The 24,111-nt window shown below is 40.6% G+C and overlaps 1 protein-coding gene across 1 annotated transcript in view; it reads right to left on the bottom strand.

Moving 5' to 3' along the window:
* FRY (FRY microtubule binding protein) overlaps window positions 1-24,111 on the bottom strand; it is a 328,463-nt gene that overhangs the window by 200,739 nt on the left and 103,613 nt on the right. The window contains exon 2 of the mRNA XM_068526437.1: window positions 6,370-6,569. Within this exon, the coding sequence (XP_068382538.1) occupies window positions 6,370-6,569 (200 nt within the window). The remainder of the gene's footprint in view (window positions 1-6,369; window positions 6,570-24,111) is intronic.

Below are 24,111 nucleotides of genomic sequence, written 5' to 3'. Positions count from 1 at the left end.
CTCTGCAGCATGTGGGATCTTCCTGGACCAGGGCTTGAACCCGTGTCCCCTGCATTAGCAGGCGGATTCTTAACCACTGCGCCACCAGGGAAGTCCCTATTAGTATTTTTTTCATCCATTCATTCATCTATCCATTCATTCATTCATATACTCATTCATTCAAAAAACACTGTCTACTGTATATAAAGGAGATTTTCTAGACACAGGGACGTGTGTGTGTGTGTGTGTGTGTGTGTGTGTGTAGATAAGACACAGTTAATGCCTGTAGGAACTTAAAGACTAGTAACATGCTTCTTTAACTTACAAAAAGTCTGTATCCTCCACCCCTAAAATATAAATTTTATACCATAAAAATATACATTTTATACCAAGGTCTGATATATATACACACAACTGAAAGTTCCATAAAACAACATCTACCCTTAAAATCTATAATGTTCTCTGATATTTTCTCTTCTAGTCTACTCTAATACTCTTATTTAATGAAGGCAGTTTGCTTGAGATAATGATATGGCGGTTCAGATAAAGTAGAGATTTACAAGTGTGTATATCCACAACTGCGTAATTGTGTGGAGTCAGCAGGGAAGAAATCAAGTAAACCTTTTCAAAGGTGTTTGAGTTGGGCCTTGAAAGATAGGCAGGATGGAGAGATGAGGGGGATTCCAGGAAGAGGGGACAGTGTGCTATACACACGTTGGCAGGCAAGCACAGAATTGAAACATGGCTCATAAAGATCCATGGAGGAAGAAAGGTAGGCTGGAGTTAAATCAAGGAGCAGACGGGTGTGATATGAAGGATCTGAATGAGAATGAAAGGGACAGGTTGTATTTAGGGGAAACTCATCACTCAGGATCAGAAGAGGAAGACTTGGTGACAATCCCCTCACTCTCCCTTTTATGCATCTTGGGGACACCCCCACCTCGCCATGGGAACGTCTGCTTGCACAGGAACCTCACAGTGCAAAGACCCACCCTGCCCAAACCAAGAGCTCTGCAGAGGGCTTTGGCAGGATAATGGACAAAGATAATGCAAAAACATGCTACAGACACTTGGAAATGTTGAATGGAGTATAAGATTTTTTTTTAAAGGCAGAAATGAGTTCACAAGAAAGGAAAAGGGAAATGAAAGGCAGAAAGATACGAGGTGACGTAGTGGCTACACAGGGAGAGGACTACTGGTCTCGTTATGCTGGAGGCTTTTTGTTGTTGTCTACTTGGGGACAGGAAACAAAGCTGTGAGCCTTGAGAGGTGGGACACTGGAAATAAGACACCTATATAAACCCTGGTCCTAAACAATGAAACAGTGGACTAGGGACAAATCTATGCACTGGCACAGGAAGATGAAAAGATATTCCAACGATCCCTGCCTGGGTTCTAGGTAAAAACAACAACAACAAAATCCTCCCCAAGAATTCGAAACCACAGTCTCAAGTCTTACAAGAGTTTGGAGCTTACATTTATATCACCTTCTAGGTGCAGAAACTTGCAAACCAAGAAATTAATGTAATATTTGGCCCAGATGGTGAAGACTCTGGGGCTAACCTAAAAGAGGACACACACAAAAATGTAGGTTTAAGGTGATCAAAGACAGAAGAAAGAAATGCTAAACATAAGGAAAAGACCCCTAAAAAACCTAAAAAAAATAAAACCCACCTAAATAGATTTTAAAACAGTACTTCTAGAAATAAAAAATTCTATCACCAAAATTATAATTCTCACTGGGCACATTAAACAACAGATTAGACATAGCCCAAGATAAGATTAATAAATTGAAGATAGACCTGAGAAAATTACTCAGGATGCAGTAGCCAGAGACAGTGAGGTAGAAATAATTAAAGAAGGGTAAAAAGATATGTAATATATCACAAGAAGGTCCAGTGTACATCTAATATGAATGTCAGAAAAAGAGAAGAGGAAAAGTGGAGAAATGGCAATATTCAAATAATTAATGGCTAAGAATTTTCCAGAACTGATGAAAGATATGAACCCTCAATTCAAGAAACATGAGTCTCAAACAAGAAAATAAAAATAAATCCAGGGGCTTCCCTGGTGGCGCAGTGGTTAAGAATCCGCCTGCCAATGCAGGGGACATGGGTTCGAGCCCTGGTCCGGGAAGATCTCACATGCCCCGGAGCAACTAAGCCTGTGTGCCACAACGACTGAGCCCGTGCGCCTAGAGCCTGTGCTCTGCAACAAGAGAAGCCACTGCAATGAGAAGCCTGCTCATTGCAACAAAGGGTAGCCCCGACTCGCCTCAACTAGAGAAAAGCCTGCGTGCAGCCAAAAATAAAATTTAAAAAAAATAAAATAAAAAAAAAATAAATCCACATCTAAACACACAATGTAGTGAAACTGCAGAACACTATACACAAAGCAAAAAACCATAAAAGCAAACAGAGAAAAAAGTAAATAATCCACAAACAAACAGCAAATCAACCACAGACTCTTCAACAGCAATGCTTGAGGCAACACGGTGAAATATATTGTCAAAAGTCTAGAAGGAGAATAAATGTCAAACTAGAATTCTATTCCTAGCTGAACTATCACTGATAATTGAGGGGAAAATATGGGCATCCAAGATAAACAAGACAGTGATTTACCACCCACTGACTGTTACTTAAAGAACTACAAAAAGATATACTTTGGGAAAAAGAAAATTTAAACCAGAAGAAAGGAGCAGGAGGCAAGAGGGAAACCATCTGTTACATTGTTTTCTGTACTTCTTCTGTTTTGAAATAAAAATATTAAAAAGATACAGATGACCCAATTTACCTTGTTTAAAACACTTCGCTTGGGAAAGGTGAAATAATGGTAAGACTAGCCAAGAGCAAATGCTATCAAATGACCCCATGAAGCAACAAAAATAGAATAAAATTATCGACTTATCCATAAATATTAATGAATATGATCTGAGCATCTTTTGGATACAAAGAACAATACTGCTGAACCAGTGAAAGATGTTTAACAAGAAAAATATCTAATATTTTATTTTGGTAGAACATTTTTGTTTCCTGTCCTTTCTTCCCCATTTAAGTTACCTATTTGGATACTGGTAATTCGTAAATACAACTTTAATTTAGTATTGTATATAATTGATCCCACACAGTCTAACTGATGTGGAATTCCGAAGGACTAAGTTTTCTAAATAAAACTGAAAAATACAGATTCCTGAGTAGCCCCATAGATAATAAATCTATACTTCAAAATCTTAAAAAATTACCTTTGCTATTCCATACAAGTTTTAATTATATTAGAGATAACAGAATACAACTTTGTGATATGATACAAGCCCACATAAATCCAGGTTTTTAAAGGACTCAACTTCTTTCTAAATAAAGCCAACCTCAGCAAAAGAAATAGTAGGGCACATTTACTTGGAGTTCGCTTTAAATGTACTACACATACATCAAAAGTAACACTTCTTGCTATGGCTACAGAACAAAATGCCAAATGCACATTTACATTAGAATCAGGTAACAAGCCACAGAATCTACTCACATTTATTGTCCCATAAGTAAGCAAATACAAGGGCAAAAATTACTAAGCACTTTTCAGCAGACAAGAAATGGAAATGGCACAGAAGCTTACATCTCTGCCAAAAAATACAAGGGGAGTAAATAGTCACTTTTTATAAAAAGCAACGATATAAAAATTGATTGAATACATTTCTTCAGCTAAAAACACAATGTCCATCTACTTGGCCATCAGCATCTAATAAACTCTCTCACCCTGGGCACACAATGAAAATTTGCTGATGAAGAGGACTTGCACTTTTTCTTTTCCATTTTTCTTGTTTGGGGACCTTTAAGTTGTCTCATAGGAAGGAACAAAAATGGCTACCTCTAATTAAAAGAATGCTGTGGTACATGTTACTTTTTCAGACATAATGTTTACTCCAGGAAGAAAAATGTCATGCAAACACATGCCAAACTGAGTAAACTAAAGATGAAAAAGTTAAACCCAAACTATTTTACTTCATAAATTCTTAAGTAACAGTATCTATACGATTATTTTGGAAACAGGGATGGCTCAGGATCTAGCCTTCTAAGCACCTCTTTCAACTACTGTACAACTTCCCAGTTTCTTGGGAAAATCCACCATGATACACAATTTCAGAGAGCCCTGGCCTGCTACTTTGGCACTGTTCCACTGTCAAGGAGTGAAACGATTCTTTTCTGTGCCTTCCCACTCTCTCCTCCTTAACTCCCCCGTCATCTCTGGAACCCAGGTGGCAGGGGAAGGGGGCCTGGGCTGCCTCGGCACCTCTCAAGGAGCTCAGAGGGTTCCAGGGATCAGCACCGTTTGGAGCAATGGGAATGTGGGCACGTGATCTTTGGACTCAAGTTATGGGGAGCCCTGTATTGGCTTGTTCAAAAAAGTGAAAGAAGGTATCTTTACGTGACAATGACTGGCAGTAGAGTGTAGAATGGTTCAGAGGTGGGCTCTGAAGAGAACGAGCTTGAATTCAAATCAATGCTGTGTGACCTTGGGCAATTACTTTCCCCTCTCTGTGCCAGCTTTTCCCATCTATAAACAGGGATATAAATACTACCTACCTAAAGTCATTGTGAAGATTAAAGGACATAATACATTAAGCACAGTGCTTGGCACATAGTAAGTGCTCCAGAAATATTAGCTATTATTAGTAGTAAGAGTACTAAAAACACAAAAACATGGGTGAATGGGGAAAAGGTACAGTACTAAGGTTTCATTTATTATAAATGATTTAAACTGTAAAACCAAGAAAACATTTTCCTTAATAGGAAGTTAGAATTCACTGCTCTAATAACGTTAAAATGCAAAGTTTGTAACTTTTGGGCAACCATACACTTAAATATTCTTGAATTTTGATTCCCAAACCTTAAATTGTGATTCTCATAAAGGTTATTTTTTAACAGATGATGTTGAATATCATCCGTTACGTATTTTTTTGAGACTTGGGCAGTGGGCTCAATATTACATTTAATTATTTTAAGCTATGATGCCTTAAAGCAGCAGTCCCCAACCTTTTTGGCACCAGGGACTGGTTTCATAGAAGACAGGTTTTCCATGGAAAGGGGGGGCAGGGGATGGTTCAGGCGGTAATGCGAGCGATGGGGAGCGGTGGGGAGCGATGGGAACGATGAGGAGCGGTGGGGAGCGATGGGGAATGATGGGGAGCGATGGGGAGCGATGGGGGGGATGGGGAGCGACGGGGAGCGGTGGGGAGTGGTGGGGAGCGATGGGGAGGGACGGGGAGCGATGGGGAGCGATGGGGAGGGACGGGGAGCGGTGGGGAGCGGTGGGGAGCGATGGGGAGGGACGGGAAGGGACGGGGAGCGATGGGGAGCGACGGGGAGGGACGGGGAGCGACGGGGAGCGACGGGGAGGGACGGGGAGGGACGGGGAGTGGTGGGGAGCGAGCGGCAGATGAAGCTTCACTGGCTCACCCGCTGCTGACCCCCTGCTGTGCGGCCTGGTTCCTAACAAGACAGCTCAGCGGCCTGGGGGTTGGGGACCCCTGCCTTAAAGCCAACCCCAGACCTCTTCTCCTGTCCCAGTCTCCTCACAGGAGGTACAAAGCCAAGCTTCATACAAAGAGCTGCGTCACTCTGAATTCCTTTCCTTTCTCTTATTGTGTGTGGCCTACCAAGGTCAGAAAACAAGTAATCTGAATCTTCCATTTGGATTTTCTTCCTTTCTGACTGTCCTTTGGAGATTTAGCACACTGTCCTTAGAGCCCTTGCTGAAGTAATGAACATAAGGCTGAAGCCACAAGCCTTATTTTGCAGCAGAATCATTTGCAAAGAAAGATACTGACTTCTGACGTTGAAGGGCATTATCTATCTAAGAAAGGACCTAAAGGTAACTGAGTCAAGAATTTCCGGTCTTCCAATTTTCAGATAACAGAGTGGTATTTCTGAACGACTCAACAAAAAATTTCCTTGGATAAGATGTCACTGAGACCATATGTTCTCAAACTAGGAGCTCAGGCCAGCCCTTGAAGAATGATGTTTTTTTTTTCTTTTACTTTAAAAATAGGACAAAAGATTTTTGACTAAAGTATATGACACAGCAGAGGCTATGAACACAATTTTTCTATGATTAATAACGTTAAATTATGCTTAACGTTAAATTATGCTTATTTGTCCTGAAATGCAGTGGTGAAGCGTGCTGCTGAATTGTATTGGCTAAGGATTGTTCTGAAGTCCTGGATCCACAATTTTTTTCTTAAATCAGCAAACTGAACTATTATCTTTTAAAAATTACCTATGGTATCAAACATTTGGAAACTAGGGGGAAAGCCATCCATCCTTTCTTAGAGCTGTAAAATCTATATTCAGTGTCAAGATGAATTTAAAAAGACGCAAGTCTCCTGTGCATACTCACCAGGGGTTCTGCCATAATGATTCGAATCTTGCGCTCAGCCTGAGTGGTGAAGTTGACAAATAAACTCTTGAGGACATATTCTCCAGGTTTGCTGTCTGGGTCCACACTGATGGGTAACATGGTTGGTGGCCCTTTCTCCTTTTGTGTGCCAGATACAGGTGGAACTGGAGGCTTGATATAACCGTTGCCAACCGGAGAAGCTGAAAAAATAGAATGGATATTCTTACTGGCTGAAAATAACATCATCAATATTCAGATTGGCTGTGTTAAACCATAAATATAAGGATATGAATCACATGAAGAATGCTGTACTCAATATCATAGCCTGGCCTTATGGTGTTAGGATTTAACTATTTTGATTACGTAAGTGTGTGTGATGCCATATTTATCTTGAAGTACTTCTGGTTACCACATTGCTTTAGGTAAATCGTGTTGCAAAGACATAATACAACTGATAAATCCTAAAACGTTTAGGATGTTTTTAGCTTCTTTTTTATGTTCCAGGGAAATGGACTAAGAAAATGCATAGGGGAAAACAAGTGATTCCTTGTCCTGGTTTTCCTGATAACCAGGAGCATTCTGTCTTCTGTGATTCATTCTAATAATGGAAAAGACTCTGGGGTTGTCCCTTACAGAAGTTTCCAAGAAGCAATTTTCAGAAGCCCAGCTGGCTCTTGCTCCTGAAAGGGATGCCCCTCTTGAAAGATAAAAGGCTCAAGCAGTGCCATCTATGCCATCCAAGGTGTGGGTTCTTTTCCCTCTCACCATTCTTTGGTTCAAGTTGGGATGCCCCTCCTCATCGTTTATAAAATGTGCAGATTCCCTACTTGGATTAGATCTTGAACAGAGGCCATTATCAGAATCTCCAGTGAGTGGCCTCCTTTCAGGATGCAACAGACAGACCACTGCTTTAATTTGACAGTTACAGAAAAAAATTTTTTTATTCACAAATGAAAATTTCATGTCTCTCTACTTTTGACTATCCTTTGACATGTTGAATTCTAACAAGGACTAGCCCCTTCCATCTAAGTACCTGTAAGATGGTCAGTTATCAATATTCAATGGAAGAAATATGAGAGTAGGTGAGCTTAGGTGACAGGCATTAGGTATACTGAGGAGAGGACGATGATAAAGTAGACTTTTAGAAGGAAAACTAGATAGTTTGGGTGACTGGATACAGAGATTAAGGAGAGGAGTCAAGAAAAACAAAAGCAGATTTCCAGTTTGGACACCGGTTTGGCTGTCAAGAGAATGGGGGTATGTCATCGATAATAAAGGAGGGAAAAAGTTCTCCATGAAAGCTGAACACTCTTTTCTCAAAACTACAAATAAATTCAAGGCTTCTCTTAAACTTCTTTCTATCTCAAGCCAAATTCTGAGGAAGCCAGGCAAAAATTTTATTAATTTTATGGAATTACCAGCATGTCCTCACGTCATGTAGATTCTCCGTCATCTTTCTTACTCTTTCCTAACGTCCCCTCCTCTCTACTTCATTTAACCTGCCATACAGCTGGGGACTCCCTTACATCTGGAGGGTCTTCCCATGTCTCAACTACCACTAAACTTTAAGAATATGGCCTCTCAAGTTATAAAAATAAAATAAAATCGGTTGTATATGATTCCATTTTCTCATTTCTCCATTCTCACTAGCTCCATCCTAGCCTAGGCCTTTGGAAACCTACGGCTAGATTATTACGGCAGCCCCACTGCTGGCTTAATTTCACTCGTTTCACATACCAAACGAATCTTCCTTCAGCTTAATTCTAACACATTTCTGCTCAAAATGTGCAACGGCTCTCAATTCTCATCATCAAGCCTCAAGCACACAGCCTGGTTCTGAATGCACCCCAGTCGCGCTGATGGCCCCGGCTGGCCCAGGGGTACACCGCCCTCACCTGCAACTTCCTGCTGTCCCTCAGCTGCTGCTTTCCACTTTCCTCTGCTCATCTAATCCTCCCGGCCTCTCAGAACCACTCTGACTCTCATCTCCATGAAACCTGCTCCACCAGGCCAATCCTCACTGGTCAGTTTGTATGACAAGGTTTAAACGTTTAACTCTCGCGCTTCGGCCTTGTACATCCTGCATGACCTAAGGAAGGCTCCAGAGAGAGCTGACAAGTGGAATCATTATCAATCAGTCATGCAGTTCTGCTGAGGGTTGGCTCTGTAACTGAACCATATACTTTTCTGTGTCCCCTCACAAGACTGTAGCCTCCCAGATCTCACACAGAGTTCTTCACACAGGTAATACTTAATAAATCTCTTTAAATAAATAAATGACATCTAACTTTATTTCTGTATGTCTTGAAGTGATTCATAAGGAGGGAACACTATGAGAAGAATCAGTGGTCACAGTTTTACAGGAACAGGGTGAAACATTTGCAGTGAAGAGTCATTAGTAAATGGCACTCTTTGCAGCTTACTGAAAGGTACTATTAATTCTAAAGAGCATATTCAAAATCAGGTGATGCAAATGAAGTCCATTCCTCTGCCTTACCTCCTACCCTAAGTGCAAGAACCTGGTGGAAGTAGGAAGCCTCCCAGGTCCAACCTACAGAAGGACGTGGGATCTCCACGAGATATCATTCTAATGTATCAAGGGCACTGTGTCATAGGACTGAGACTGAAACAGAAACCGAAGAAGTCTAAGTGGAGGACTTTTTATTCCCTTTAGTTTTCCACAGGATTTAATCTATTTCTAGAAGACAGCAATAATCAGGTGGATGGGATACAACTGCAAGACCAGATCCATAATCATAAGGCTCTGGGGCTTAAAAGTCCTAACTATAGTGAGAGAATTTTCCTAACAGTGACCTGTAGCAGTCCTCCTGCAAAGCTGCATTTTCAACCAGAAGAGCTGAAATGCAGATACCAGAATGTCTCCCAGACAACTCTTCCATTTAAAAGGCCAAAGTACCAATTCATTGCTATCACAAAAAATGGTATCTGCCTATACTTCAAAGCCCAGACATCCTTGTGAGTACAAAAGTCTGTGTGCACAGCCTTAGCGAGCTGGAACTATCCAAGCCCAGCAGAGCCCTGTGTCAGAGCTGAAAGCGACTCAAGGAGAGGGTGCCCATCATTCTGGCTGCAAACAGACCAGCTGGGCAGATGGAGACGCCGTGAGAGTTAATGGGTAAGTGTCCTGGAACTAGATCCACTCCCAAGTTTTAGAAACCCCTCTTCATCCCACCATAATTCATAGCAAATTCTAGCTTTTTGTTAGGATAATTTTCATGGCACCTTTCAGTGACTCAAATTATATACTGTTACCAAATATAGTTGAGAAGCAGAAAATACATGTTCCTGGTACTCGAAATTTAGTCACATAGTTCACACTAAACATTAGACCACTACCATCGGAAAAAAATCGTTATATCCTCCCTCAGCACTTGCTTGCCCTTAATCTACACATAATTAAGATCAATTGTCTGGTTTCTAAGTTCATAAGAGTCTGGAAACTGAAAATTACAAGGGAAAGGTACAACATCTATGGGTAGATGCACCAACAGCAAAACAAGAAAAAAGGCACAACTCTCCAAAGCCGCCAGAACTTAAAAATGCAGTTGCCTGAAGCCATTTAGCACAGGGCCACAGAACATGACACTGGGGGCAAGGATATCTCCATCCTGCAGGTTGTCATGATTAGCGTTCACGATGATAAGCCTGAGTCCCGTGGAAAGGTTAGAACAAGTTCAACATCTAGTCCTGTATTTGAGAAGGTGAGGAAAAAGAACGATATAAATTTGCAAAAAGGTTTCTATTTCAAAAGGAAAACACTAAAAAAGTTTTGGTATATTAAGGGTTAAACTTTGCTCTCAAAAATTACATCTATTTCTTCACAGGTCTGATTTTTAACTAAAACTACTTTTTCATTGAAACATATAAACCAACCACTAATTCAGTAATTGCCACACTAAGGCCCCATTTTCCAGCTCTGCAAATGCAGGCAGTTACAGTCTGCCCTCTGTCTCCTCTGCTTCCGCATTTGTGGATTCAACCAACCCTGGCTGGAAAATGTTAAAAAAAAAAAAAAAAAAAAATCCAGAAAGTTCCAAAGAGCGCAACTTGAATTTGCCACGGGCTGGCAACTATTTACATAGTATTTACATTGATTGTACTTACAACTACTTACATAGCATTTACATTGTATTAGGTATTATAAGTAACCTAGAGATGAACTAAAATATACGGGAGAGGATGTGCATGGGTTATATGTAAATACTACACCATTTTATATAAGGGACTTGAGCATCCATGGATTTTGGAATCTGCAGGGCTCCTGGAAGCAATCCCCCGTGGACACTGAGGGATGACCCTACAGTTTGAGTCTATTTCTCGCCACTGCTTTCCCTGCTTTCTATCCAGCCGGGCAAGCAAGCCCGTCTACACTTTAGGGTCCGGTCACTACCCTCTCCTCCACTGGCTGGGTCTAGGCCCTGCCCGCCACTGGGCTCTGCCGCAGTCCACCCAGCTTCTCCAGATGGTCAGCATCCTTTTAACATGGGACCTCTGGAAATATGGGACCATCCTCTTAACATGGGACCTACCATCCATTCATTCTTATCCCTTAGGATAAAAGCGTCCTGACAGGTCATTATCTCCTCTTCCCCACCTAAATACAAGTGGAAGGAACAATTTAACTTGGAGTAAACACTTTTCTCATTTAAATTTCTTGTATGTGATGGATTTTTAAGCTTCAACTCCATCTGCCTTTATCCTCTCTCCTTTTCTTCTTCATCTCATCTTCCTATATTCACACAACAGCTCAATGTCCCTAGAAAGTCACTGAAACCAGTGTTCCTAGGGGCGGGTGGGGAGCTGAGGCGGGGTTGAAAAGAAGAGCATCACTTTCAGATATTAATCAGGCCTCTAACTACTGAATCTTTGGAAATTTGCTTTGCTTTTATTTTCCCATTTACATTTTAATCTCAGATGAAACATGTTCTAATTCTTCTTTTGTCTTAAATGGGTTTTGTTGAGGTTATTTTATTACTTTCATTCTAAATTCTGTTTCAGTTGGTTCTGCTGGATGGTTTCAGGAGATGTTTTCCCCCTTTTACTGGGTGTCTACTTCTATCCAGCAGGCTCCATTCCTTAATCTGTTAGAAGTCTGTTTTAGGTTTTTGCAGCCCATTCATTACCTCTTTATTAGATCTATTTCTGACCACAAGTGATGATCTTTTGAAGGTGACTCGCTTTTCCCCTCATTTCATCGACTAATACCTTAATTTTTAGCCTGACTGCTCTTAGCTGGCTACGGTCTTCAGTACAATTTCCCTGAGTTACCCACATTTCCACAAATTCCTAACCTCCTAACTGCAACACCAGCACAAACAGCCCCAAAACGCATGGTGCAGCTACATTTTTATTGTGACACTAAGGAAAGGAAAGGCTGTAACGAGTTTCCTCGTGTAAGTGCCCCAGAGGCTAGAAGTGGCGATCTATGTTACAGGAGAGCAACTGGTTTTCTGTTAGGTTTTCAGACACGTTAATACCATCGCTCATTATAGCCTACCATCCATTCATTCTTTCACCCATTCACTTCAACCAATATTTAATGAATGAGGGCTGAGGCTTCAGATTCTGTTCTAGGCACTGGGAAGATAGCAGTGAACAGATGGGTCCTGCCCTCATGGAGTTTACACTTTACTGAGGCAGGGTCATATAATCAGCAATTTCATGTGTGTGTATATACACACACACACACACACACACACACACAAAATGTGTTAGATTGCAATACGTTCAAAAAGACAAAGGGAAAATTAAATTGAGTGAGCAAATAGAGGAACCTGCTCTTGTCTATCTGCCCAAAGGTGCTTAGATGTTACAGTCTACAACTGTTGTGGAGAGGGATGAAAGACACGTGCATTCTTGGTGTCCAAAAAACCCAGAGCACTTGGCTCAGGCAGGGTCTGCTTTTCTGATCCATCCCTATGGCCTGCCTGTATCTGTGTCAGTTGGATTGGAAATGAGAATTTTAACCAGCTTGTGAAGGGCATGAATCAAAATGCTGACCAGACACACGGCTTCTTCACCTCCTTCACAAAGTACGGGACTCAGGAAAGGGGCCATCTCTGCCGCCTCTTCAGCAGCTTACAAAGACAGACAAGCAAAGAGCCAGCTTTTCAAAACACTCAATGCTTTTACTGATGTTTCCATTACTGGAACCATACCCTGAGCATTTGAAAAAGAAAATGGTTTACTTTTTTTTTTTTTAAGTATCCTGAGATAGTATGTAGTAACTGTTCAAAGTAGGTACTCCTCCTAGAAATGGAGGTCTATTTAAACAACTTTACTTTCTAGAGATCTAAGTAACCTTATCTTTCAAAATAGGAGTAAACTGATTAGATTTCTTTGTTCACAGTTGGATATACGTTATTCTTTCTGCTGGTTCTCGGTGCCTCGTTCATTTTGGAGGTGTGGAGAGCAAACCCCTTTTGTAACCAAGAACTGGGTCCTTCTTTAGGGCCATACGTCCCCCCCTCAATCCCTCCTTTCCTGTAAGACTCATTTTGTTTACTGGGATTACAGGAACATTTCATAAAACATAAACCAAGGATGACGCAGCTACTGTGAGAACGTGTCACACTGTGTATAGACCAATAATAAATTGTCCACTAATGCATTTATGAGGGCGCTTAAGAAATGGCATTTTAAAGGGACTGCAAGTACTCAAAATGACCAGAAACCCTGAGGGTCATGAAAAGTAAATTAGGACGAAAAGAAAAAACCCTCCAACTATGATCAGATGAATTATTTTCCTCTGAAGAGTATTATTAAGAAGTGGAGGGCCTCCCTGGTGGCACAGTGGTTAAGAATCCGCTTGCCAATGCAGGGAACATGGGTTCGAGCCCTGGGCCGGGAAGATCCCACATGCCGCGGAGCAACTAAGCCCGTGCACCACAACTACTGAGCCTGCACTCTACAGCCCGCGAGCCACAACTGCTGAGCCCGTGCGCCACAACTACTGAAGCTCGCGTGCCTAGAGCCTGTGCTCCACAACTAGAGAAGCCACTGCAATGAGAAGCCCGTGCACCACAACGAAGAGTAGCTCCCACTCGCCGCAACTGGAGAAAGCCCGCGCGCAGCAACGAAGACCCAATGCAGCCAAAAATAAATAAATAAATAAATAAATAAATAAATAAATAAAAAGGAGAAGTGGAAGATATTGGGATAAGAAGAAACAATTAGCTTGAGCAACAGAAAAATATTTAAGGGATAGAAGATTCCTAAATAATATTATATATTTCAAAGTAGGTCAAGAAAAGACTACTAGGCAAAAATATTCAGAAATAATTTTTGCCTTGGAAGAGAAATATATTCAATGACATGTTAAGTTCTGCTTAATTAATTTCCATAAAGTTCTAATAATGTGAAATATTCCTCCCATTTTTGTTGATTAAATACATTCCTGCTTTCTCTTACACTATTTAGCTCTCTATTCTATAGTTCTCAAATTGTGTTCCTTCAAGTTTCAGGGTTCACAAGATATCTCTAGGACAATTAATATCTTTAATCCTCAAAAATAATCCTAGAAGGTCAAACAATCTCCCTTTTACAGATAAGACCATGTAGGTTCAGAGAGGTTACATGATTTTCCCAAGGTCACAGAGTGGTTGACTCAGGATCTGAACCCATGTTTACCTGACAGCATATCTTGTGAGCTTCCCATATCACCCTGTCTTAAAACATAGCAGTTGCTTGCGATGAAAACTAAATAATATAAGTCCCTTTACCCACCCACAAGGTTTTTCCCCTGGCATTAACTAGTTTGGGGACTTCAAGGGATGACAAGATAAAATATAAATGTTGTAATTTGGAGAATGAGGCTTCTTATGGATTAGTATAGATGGTTATTTTCTAGAAAGACTCATACAACCTCCAGCCATGGGTCCCCTGCCAAGTTGTATGTCTTCTTGACCTTGAATGCATCTTTTAGCCATTAGAGGAGGCTGAGAAAGGCTAGGAGTACAAAAAAGAATCAAGAATTGAAGACCCGGGACTTCTCTGGCTGTCCAATGGTTAAGAGTTCGCCTTCCAACGCAGGGGGTGCGGGTTCGATCCCTGGTCGGGAAGCTAAGATCTCACGTGCCTCGCGGCCAAAACACCAAAACATAAAACAGAAGCAATATTGTAACAATTCAATAAAGACTTTAAAAAATGGTCCACATCAAAAAAAATCTTAAAAAAAAAAAAAGAATTGAGGACCCATATAAATATATGAAATCTGATTAATGACACACCTTAGAAAGGTCTAGAGACTATTCTTTCCTGATGATATAACCTTTAACTGGTTGTTATCCTAAGAAGAAGCAAGTGAACTTGAAGGCACAGTTCTCTGTGTTTACTTCAACCTGCTGCCTCTCAAAACCGTTTTTGTCTTTGGTCTCCCAAAGACTGAATACCTCGGAGAGAGTGAAAAAGTTCAGTAAAGAGAGAGTAAGCATCAAGTCACTGCCCTGTTTTCTTTCTCTCTTCCTTTACCTTCCAGTATTTTATCTTAGAGAAATGACAGTAACACTTCAGTGATTTCCTTTATAAACGTCTGTCATCTGCTAAGATGCAATTACATGGACTTTCCCCTGATCTTCAAAGTAAGTACTGTCATCAGAGCCTGAAAGAACGTTTGCCAAGATCTGTGAGCAAAGGAAGATGAGGTTACATTGACATTTCAAGGTCCTTTCTCGCCAAAAGGAGAGAGAATAACCTGCTAGAGGCGGGATAATCCTCAATTTCAACTTCCGTCTTCTCCCGAACAGAACTGACAAGGGGCTCTCATTCATGTGGCCCTCGCTGGCCATCCTCTCCTCCTCTTTCTTGTATTTTCTCCTTTTTATTGTCTTCCTCTTATGGCTCATTTTATGCAGTAAAGTCTCATTAATTTGAAATTCCTTAATTTAAAACTGATGATACATTGGACAAGGCTTTGCATTCTTTTGTGTTAGCTTTGAAAAAGATTTGCTGCCTTTTCATGGGAATCAGGGGTGCTCAGAAACTCTGCACATGAGATTCTCCTGGAAGGCTGGGCCCTACCTGATTCAGGGGCTCTGGGGTGGGGCTCGATCATTTGCATTTCTAACCAGTTCCCAGGTTATGCCAATGCTGCTGGCCTGAGGACCATATTCTGAGATCTCTGAGGAAAGCAAAGAGGACCAATTAATCCAGTTGATAGAAGTGTTTGTTTTTTTTTTTTTTGAAAACGCAAGTTTTTATTATCACTACTATTTTTTTTCACTTTGTTTCTACATTGTGTTTTTCATTCCTTTTGCCTATAGCAAAACATATGCTTCATGAACTCCAACTAAGTTAATGGTTTGTAGGCAAAACAGAGGAAGAGCACTGAATGGAGAGTCCAAGGTCTGAGTCCCAGCACAGCAGTGTGTGTCCCTGGGAGAGGAAGCTGCAACAACTGGTCTTTGCTCTCCTTACCTGTCCTTCTTAAAGAGGCCAGGCCTCGTTGTCCTTTCTAGCTCCAGTATTCTATGACTGTATAAAAATATGCACTGACGCCGCATAAAACATCACTTACTCAAACACTTAGTAATCAACACTTGCCTTCCCTGGAATTAATATAAATCAGTGAGATTCCATTGTCTGTCTTCTCTCTAGAGGAAAGCTTGACAAATACTCCTGACCCTTCCAGGTCTACCTCCATTTCTGCTCTGGTTCCCACCCACCTTTCTGAGACTGGCAACTCCCTACACTCCGGGTAGACACAAGAGGAAACCTGACTTCACGCCTAGCTGTAAATTCAGGACTCGTGTCAACATGTTTTCAAAAACATTAGGTGCTGAGAGTCTGCCTTTCACAAATCCCTGTAGTAGACCTAGAAGGACAGAGGCATCAACTCTGTTCCCGGCCACCGATTTGCCAGGCTTTGTGGAATAGATGGCATCTGCCCCAAGGCTTCAAGGACAGGTAGGACCCTGACACGTAGAGATGAGAAAGGCGCGACCCAGGCGAGAGCTCAGCATGGCAGGTGCCTGGAGGCATCTGCTGAGGGTCTCTTGTCCTCTCCTCCCTCACCCTCCCACCACACATCCCCATCACAGCACACACGCACTCTGTCTTCACCAAGGAACTGAGAAATTCTCAAGAACAGGACCACATCTTGTCTTTATCTCAAGCACTGAGCACAATGCCTGGCGTAATTAATTAAACCATTGTGCTTACTTAATGGAACTACACCCATCTGATTCCACAGTACACAGTCTTTGTGCGAATGAAATCACTGAACAAGTATATATATGAAAAACTTAAACTCCTAAGTCCTATAAAAATGTAGGTTTTTGTCTTTCTCCAAGTCTCCAGTTGGTTTGCAGTGGGAGCTGTTCCACATGTAGATGTATTGTTGATGAGATCACTGAGGGAGGTGAGTTCCTCGACCTCCTACTCCACCATCTTGACCTCCTCCTGTCCATAATTTTTTTTTAATTAATTTATTTTATTTATTTTTGGCTGCGTTGGGTCTTCGTTGCTGTGCGCGGCCTTTCTCTAGTTGCGGCGAGCGGGGTCTAGTCTTCGTTGCGGTGCGCGGGCTTCTCATTGCGGCGGCTTCTCTTGTTGCGGAGCACGGGCTCCAGGCACACAGGCTTCAGTAGTTGTGGCTCGCGGGCTCTAGAGCGCAGGCTCAGTAGTTGTGGTGCACGGGCTTAGTTGCTCCGTGGCATGTGGGATCTTCCCGGCCCAGGGCTCGAACCCGTGTCCCCTGCATTGGCAGGCAGATTCTTAACCACTGTGCCACCAGGGAAGCCCCTGTGCATAATTTTTTAATGGGGAGGCAATAAGGGGAATTTTCTATCCAAATGACAACTTCCTCTTCCCTAGTCTTTCTCCTTTGCCATTATATCATGTCAATAATAAATATTCAGTGCCTTACCCACTTTTTATATCATTTAAAAGTATTCAGTACTTTAGTTTTTTCATCATCCTAATAAATACCTTTGATTCTTGAAAAAAATGTAGGTTTTTAATTCTTATTATTAGAATTAAGGTCTTGGATGACAAGTCAACGAGTTTGGATTCTATTTGGAGCTAGCAGGTTTCTGGGAGGAATGTTGATCAATATTTTTGTGTAGGATGGGCTAAAAAAGGGCTGTTTGAGGGACAACACAAATTAAAGACCACTGCACCAACTCTGAGAAAAACAATGAAGGTGGGAACCTGTATGGGGCCCATCAGAGCAGAAAGGAAGGTCCTGCATCTTACAGAGATGATCTGAAATCTTGTCACATCACGATTTTCCAATAAGAAAAACATGCAAGATATGTTTCCCTGGTGAGATGTTATAATGATTAAGGCGTTGGAGAAACTTTTTTAGAATACTGACTCTAGAAGCTTTCTCAAAATTCCCCCCCTGTGGCAGGATACTGGTCAGGGTTCTTGTCCCCAAGCACTGAAAACTGTTGGCTAGGTATTCCTGGGAATAGCAGAGGGGTTCCCAGTCTCCTAGCACTAGAACAGAGCAGCAGGGCAGAGAGAGAATTGTATCTTGCCCTATGCCCAAGCTCATCAAGTTTTCAAAACAGCAGAGCTAACTAATATCCATTTACAAGAAACAATGGGGATGTCGGGACAAGTTAAATGTCACCCTAAGGAAGCAAAAGAAATAATCCAGAATTGGGTCCATTTTATAAGAAAAGTGCACTAATGTCTACCAATCAATGGAAGAGATAAAAATAGTATGATTAAAGGAGACAGAACAACCGAATATAATGTGCAAATCTTCTTTGAATCGTGACTTGAGCAAACCAACTGTTAGAAGACATTTAAAAAAATGACAAAGCAATTTGAATATGAACTGGATATTAGGTAATATCAAAGAATCATGGTTAACTTTGTTAGGAATGATAACAGCATTGTGGGCAGGTTAGAAAATACCTATATTTTCTAGACTGTATACTGATTATATGGCGTTCAATGAAATGATGCCCATATTTGATTCAAAATACTTAAGAGAAAAAAGGTATACATGAAGTAAACATGATTAAATCTTGATAACCGTTAAATCTGAGTGATGGAGATGTGTTGTATATTGTACTATTCTTTCTCCTTTTGTGTTTGTTTGAAAATTTTTCATAATAAAACATTTTTAAAAGATAAGGCTCATTTGTAAAAAGTTTCCATTATTGCCTCATAGCAGGCAATAATGAAGGAATGCTATCTTAGAACCTCAATTCAAAAAATAAATTATTATATAAGAAAACTGAACACCATCTATAATCTAGGTTTGATCACGTAAGTTAGAATGTTCACTAAGATTTCAAGTCCAGCTACATCCTTTCACATTAACTGTGTTGCACCGAATGGTGTGTATCTTGGAGCATTTACACTTACAACACACAGCAAGGGTGAATACAGGTGGGATGTCATTTCCCTAGGTGTCCTTTTTCATACTTATGTTATGATATTTCAGAAATATTTTTGTCTGAAAATACTATGAATGTGATCAGTTAATCAATTTGCTACAAATGAGTCCTTAATATGGATACGGTGCTCTGCAAAGTTCAGTGGAGAATACAAAGATAAATTTAAAGTGACAATTTGAAAGATTTTAAAAATTTAGTACATTCAGTCACAAGGTGCCACAAGGCAGTGTCAGGTTGATGAGCCAATGGGCGAGCACATGAATTTAGGAGAGCATTCATTAATTTGTTCATTGATTCGGTCATCAACTATTTATTAAAGGCCCACTCTGCTCCAAGCAGTGTGCCAGCTGCAGGGGGGGAAGGCAGGTATGACTCCTGTCCTCATACAGCTGATGGTACGTGGGGTATGTGGGGGAGATAGGCATTACATAATAAACACACCCAGAAAAAGAATCACAAATCGAAGTGCTATGAGGGCTGCTGAAGAGAAACAGGGGGAAAGACACAGGGGAAAAGACTCAGAGACATAGAAAACAAACTTATGGTTACCAAAGGGGAAAGGGGGCTGGGGGAGGGATAAATTAAAAACTTGGGATTAACAGATACACACTACTGTACGTAAAATAGATAAACAACAAGGACTTACTGTATAGCAAAGGGAACTATATTCAATATCTTGTAATAACCTATAATGGAAAAGACTCTGAAAAAGAACATACATATATATAACGGAATCATTTTGCTGTATACCTGAAACACTGTAAATCAACTATACTCCAATGAAAAAAAAATCCTACTAGAGAGACAGACAGACAGGGTGGACATATCTGTGACTATGGGGTCAGGGCAGGACCGTCTGGGGTGGTGACATTGACACTGAGACCTAGAAATTACTGACGATAGATACAGTCAGAGAAGGCTTCAAGGCAGAAGAGAATGAGGGCAAAGTGGGGGAAAAGGACGCCTCACGGTGGCTCTAGCTCACTTCCTTCTGGTTTTATGAGAGGCTCTTCTGGCCAGACACTCCTTGGCACTTCCTTTTGCTGACAGCCTCCCATCCCCTTTACCCAGCTTTGCCCTCCTGCAGAGTGCCGGCCACCTCTTGATATATAGTGATATATTTTGTATTTGTTTTCTATCTGTCTCCTCTACTACACTTAAGTACAACAAGGGCAAAGAATTTGTGTAATTCCTCTGGTATCCTCACTTCCAGCTTAATAGCCAGTACTCAGTAAATATTTTTTGCATTAAGGAGGAAGGAAGCATTAAGATATATAAGGTCACGAACTGTCTCCAGCCTAGCATCTCTATATTCAACCCAACACTCACATCAAGTCTACTGGGAGAGCTCTTTCTGCCACCTAACAGGATGCTGACAAATAAAGCACCAAGATGCCCAGGAGGAGAGTATTATATCAAGGACGACAGCACGTCATTTCAGTAGAGAAGTTGACTAATGGTGTGTTGAGGATGGCTGGCTTATGAAATCTTTACGGCAGAGTTTGTCAAGCGCTGGTTGTGACCCATTACTCAATCATGAAACCAACCGAGTGGGTGCTGACCAGCATGACTGCAATGAAATAGAATAGAAAACTGTGGAAGAAAAAACAGCAGAGCGAGGACACCCTGCATAGTGAGGCAAAGCACTGCTTCGTGACACTTTTGTTTCCAGTCTCTGTCTGTGCCCACAGATATGTATGTGTGTGTGTGCTCTGGGCCATAACGCAAAATGTGTTTCTCACTGTGGGTCATGGCCAAGAAGGCTCTAGAGGCTGCAGGAACAGCAGTCATTTGTAGGCTGCTGTCTAGGCGTTAGACTCAGGTCCACCCAAAAGGACAGACCCAGCTTCTTGAACTATTTTATTAGAACCATATTTAAGCCAGAATCAAGGGTAAGAGAACAGAAGTTTCTGCAGCTGCGTTACTGGGCGCGTGACACAGGGACCCAACCTGAAGAGACAATGAAGACAGGGCAGGCTGGATGTGCAGGGACGACCACCAGAAAGCAGGGCCAGGCACTGCCCTTTTTTGACATTAAAGGTCACGAACCAAAGTTTTAGCTGTTCCCCTTCAGGATACCCTTGGAGACTTCATGATGCAGGGTGGGAGGTGAGGGGACTTGAAAAGGAGTCCGATCCTACATATGTCTTTGTTAATATAATATATATCCTATAACAATACACATACAGGGGGTGGGATGAATTGGGAGATTGGGATTGACATACATACACCAATATGTATAAAATAGATAACTAATGAGAACCTGCTATACAGCACAGGGAACTCTACATCGCTTTGCTGTACAGTAGTAACTAACACAGCATTGTAAAACAACTATACCCCCAATTAATAAATTAATTAATTAATTAAATTAAATAAAGCATGCTACTGTGCAAAAAAAAATACATACACATCAGTATAATATACATTACAATATGCATTCTACTATAAAATATATACACATATATATGTATGCAATAATCTACATATACATATGTATAATATAGATGTTATGCATATACATTATTAATACATATGATAACACAAGATATGCTTGCAACATCTAGAGTGAGAGAAGGACTTCCAGTGCAGGGTATACAGTAGAAACTCTATAATTTGTCCATGAACTAACTGAATAACTGAAATCCTTTATAGTCTGGTTAGTTTTTGATTTTGTCAAGATCAAAATACTTATTAAATTCCTGGTTCATATGTGCTTATTTATTTAGATGTCAACTCATTTAATAAAAAAATATTTTAGGTTTTATTAAATTCTTAAGTAGTTATGGAACTGTACAATGACTGTAAAATTCACTTGATACATGCCTACCATAAGTTTATCATCTAAGGCAATGATAAATCTACCAATTCACAGAAAACATATTAGTTGTTACTGATCTCGTAGCAGTTAAGTTTATATATTGTGAGCAAGAAAGACAATGAGTTAAAGAGAAGTTGAGATGGCTACCAGAGCATGGGAGTGGTCTGTCCAGGGGTAACACAGCAAGGGTCAGTAACATTTCCAAGAGACATCAAACAACAAAAGTATTAAGCATTTCACATAAGTCCTATTACAATGCAGCATTTTTTCCAAATGCATCCATACGTTTTGTCTTTTAACTTGTATGCTTGTTATACATGAAAAAAAATCTCCTGAGAGAAAAAAAGTTTCCTAACATACACTCCACTTTTATAAACTATAAGGGGTAAATTAATGACTAATAGAGATTTTATTCCTAGAAATAGAATAGTATTATATGTAAATATCTAATAGTCTCATTAGAGATAGTGCAGAATAACTGACAAGTAATTAAATCTCCCAAATCATTAATAAACAAAATGTTTCTTCTCTATTAGAGCAGTATGTTGTGCCTTTACCACTTACAAATTAACTTTTCCTCCACCTTCATTAAATAGAAAGTTAAATGGTGGATATCCAAGATGCATGTAATTAACTCTGTGTCATGGAAGTTTCCTCTCATTAAATTTTTGGAACTCTTGTACAATATTGCTTACAAGGTTATGCTAGAGCTAATGTAACCAGGCTATTACTTGCACAAAGAAAAAGCAGCAGCATGCAATTTGGACCCAGTTAATGTTGGTTAACATATGGTATCCTGTTTTTTAGTTCATAAAAAGTAAAAAACATTTTTTAAATGTTGGAGAAGGCTAGGCCAAAAGCAAAGGAAAAACTGCTTTAGGCCCATTTCAATGTTTGAAAGAAAACAAATAAGGATATTTACAACAGTATTTAGAAGAAATCAAGCATAAACCCTACCTCTGCTGTAATATTAAATGTGATGGTATTGACTATTTTCCAAATACATGTTAGCAATTTTTACAGATTAGCAATTTTATAGAACAGATAGTCATATAGAATCTTCTAGTGAAACTTCAGTGCACAGAAAAATTCCATGACATCATGGCTTTGTTGTTCCATAGACTCATGTATAAAACTGACCAAATCTTACCTCAGAAACATTGCAATCCCAAACAGAAACCCTAAAGGGTATCATTCTTGTCTCTGAACAGTGACATTATAAGTAATTCCCTGCATGGAGATGCAGGTGCTCCTCCCACCCCCATCCACGGTAAGCTTTAGGAAAATCCTCCCTACACCCAGCGCTTCATAACCAGTTACCCACTCTGCACAATTCACAGCCTTTCATACCTACCAAGCCCTTTTATGAAGCTGATCACACAGGATCGTCTCCAACAAGCTGTCGTAATCTCCATGAGCCTGAAAAGGAGCCCGAACTCACAGTCTGGAACCGTTAACACAGACTACGTTCCAAAGCAGAAAAAGAGAATGACCAAGTCCATGGTCCTCCTGCTCTCTGCCACCGTAAGTGTCTCGGCCACAAGGTAGGGCTCTTTTATTTCTGGTTCAAGGTGTATTTTTAGTCAGGTGCTAAAGACCTACAGTAGAAGACAAACTAAAACAGGCCTTCCGTCCAGGGCACGCTGTTCATACCAATGGGACAATTTTTAGCTGCACAGTAAGACAGTGACCCGCAACTAGCAAAGTGCCTGTATGTCTATATTTAACCGCAAGAACATACTATGCTGCCAGATTAGTCAAGCCGCTTACAGCACTCCAGGAACATGAGCCTGACCTCCACAGCGCACCACAAACAGTTCACGCATTCCAATTCCACGCACAACCCATGGAGCCGACCCACCGGGCCGCAGGAGTGTTCCTGGGACCAAAGAAATACAAGAGCAAAGATAACACAGGGTGGGTGATAAACCATTGCTTTGGGAACCAGGATCTCTTGGCCACAAGTGTGAACAGCTTTAAACAGCTTAAGTTCTTACAGACAAAACCAACAGCAGAGAATCCCTATTTGAAGCCAAGAGTCAGTGAGAAACTATACACCCTTAAGGAAAACGAAACACTGAACATCTGTTAACATAACGAGTAAAGCAAAGTGATTGGGTTTAAATCTATAGTTATATTATTTTAAAAGGCACAGCCGAAATCGACTTGTTAAAAACTTAATTTATAACACCAAGAAGGAGCCAACATTGGTGAGCGTTGAATGTTCTATCTTCAAAAGAAAACAGGTTTAGGCCAATGAGGAGATTGGGAAGGAAAATGCAAAGTTACTTAAAAACAAAATAGAAGTGTAACTAACTGATCTTTCAGTGGGCATTATTTCCGGCAGAAGAATTTTATGAGGGTCAGTGAAAATCTATTTCTTCACTAACACAGCTGTGAAGAGCACAAAACCCAAGTCATTTTCTATTTTTGATTTGCTCAGGGTAATTGAAGGTTTGCTCTAGCAATATAGGTTGGAATTACAAAACAGCATGGTATGGGGAATTGACTGATGAACAGAAACATTTCACAGGAAGGAGAAAAATG

The sequence above is a fragment of the Eschrichtius robustus genome, chromosome 18 (assembly GCF_028021215.1).
Source record: "Eschrichtius robustus isolate mEscRob2 chromosome 18, mEscRob2.pri, whole genome shotgun sequence".
Taxonomy (NCBI): Eukaryota; Metazoa; Chordata; class Mammalia; order Artiodactyla; family Eschrichtiidae; genus Eschrichtius; species Eschrichtius robustus.
Note: the sequence above shows the minus strand (reverse complement) of the source record. Positions and strands in the feature narration are given on the sequence as shown.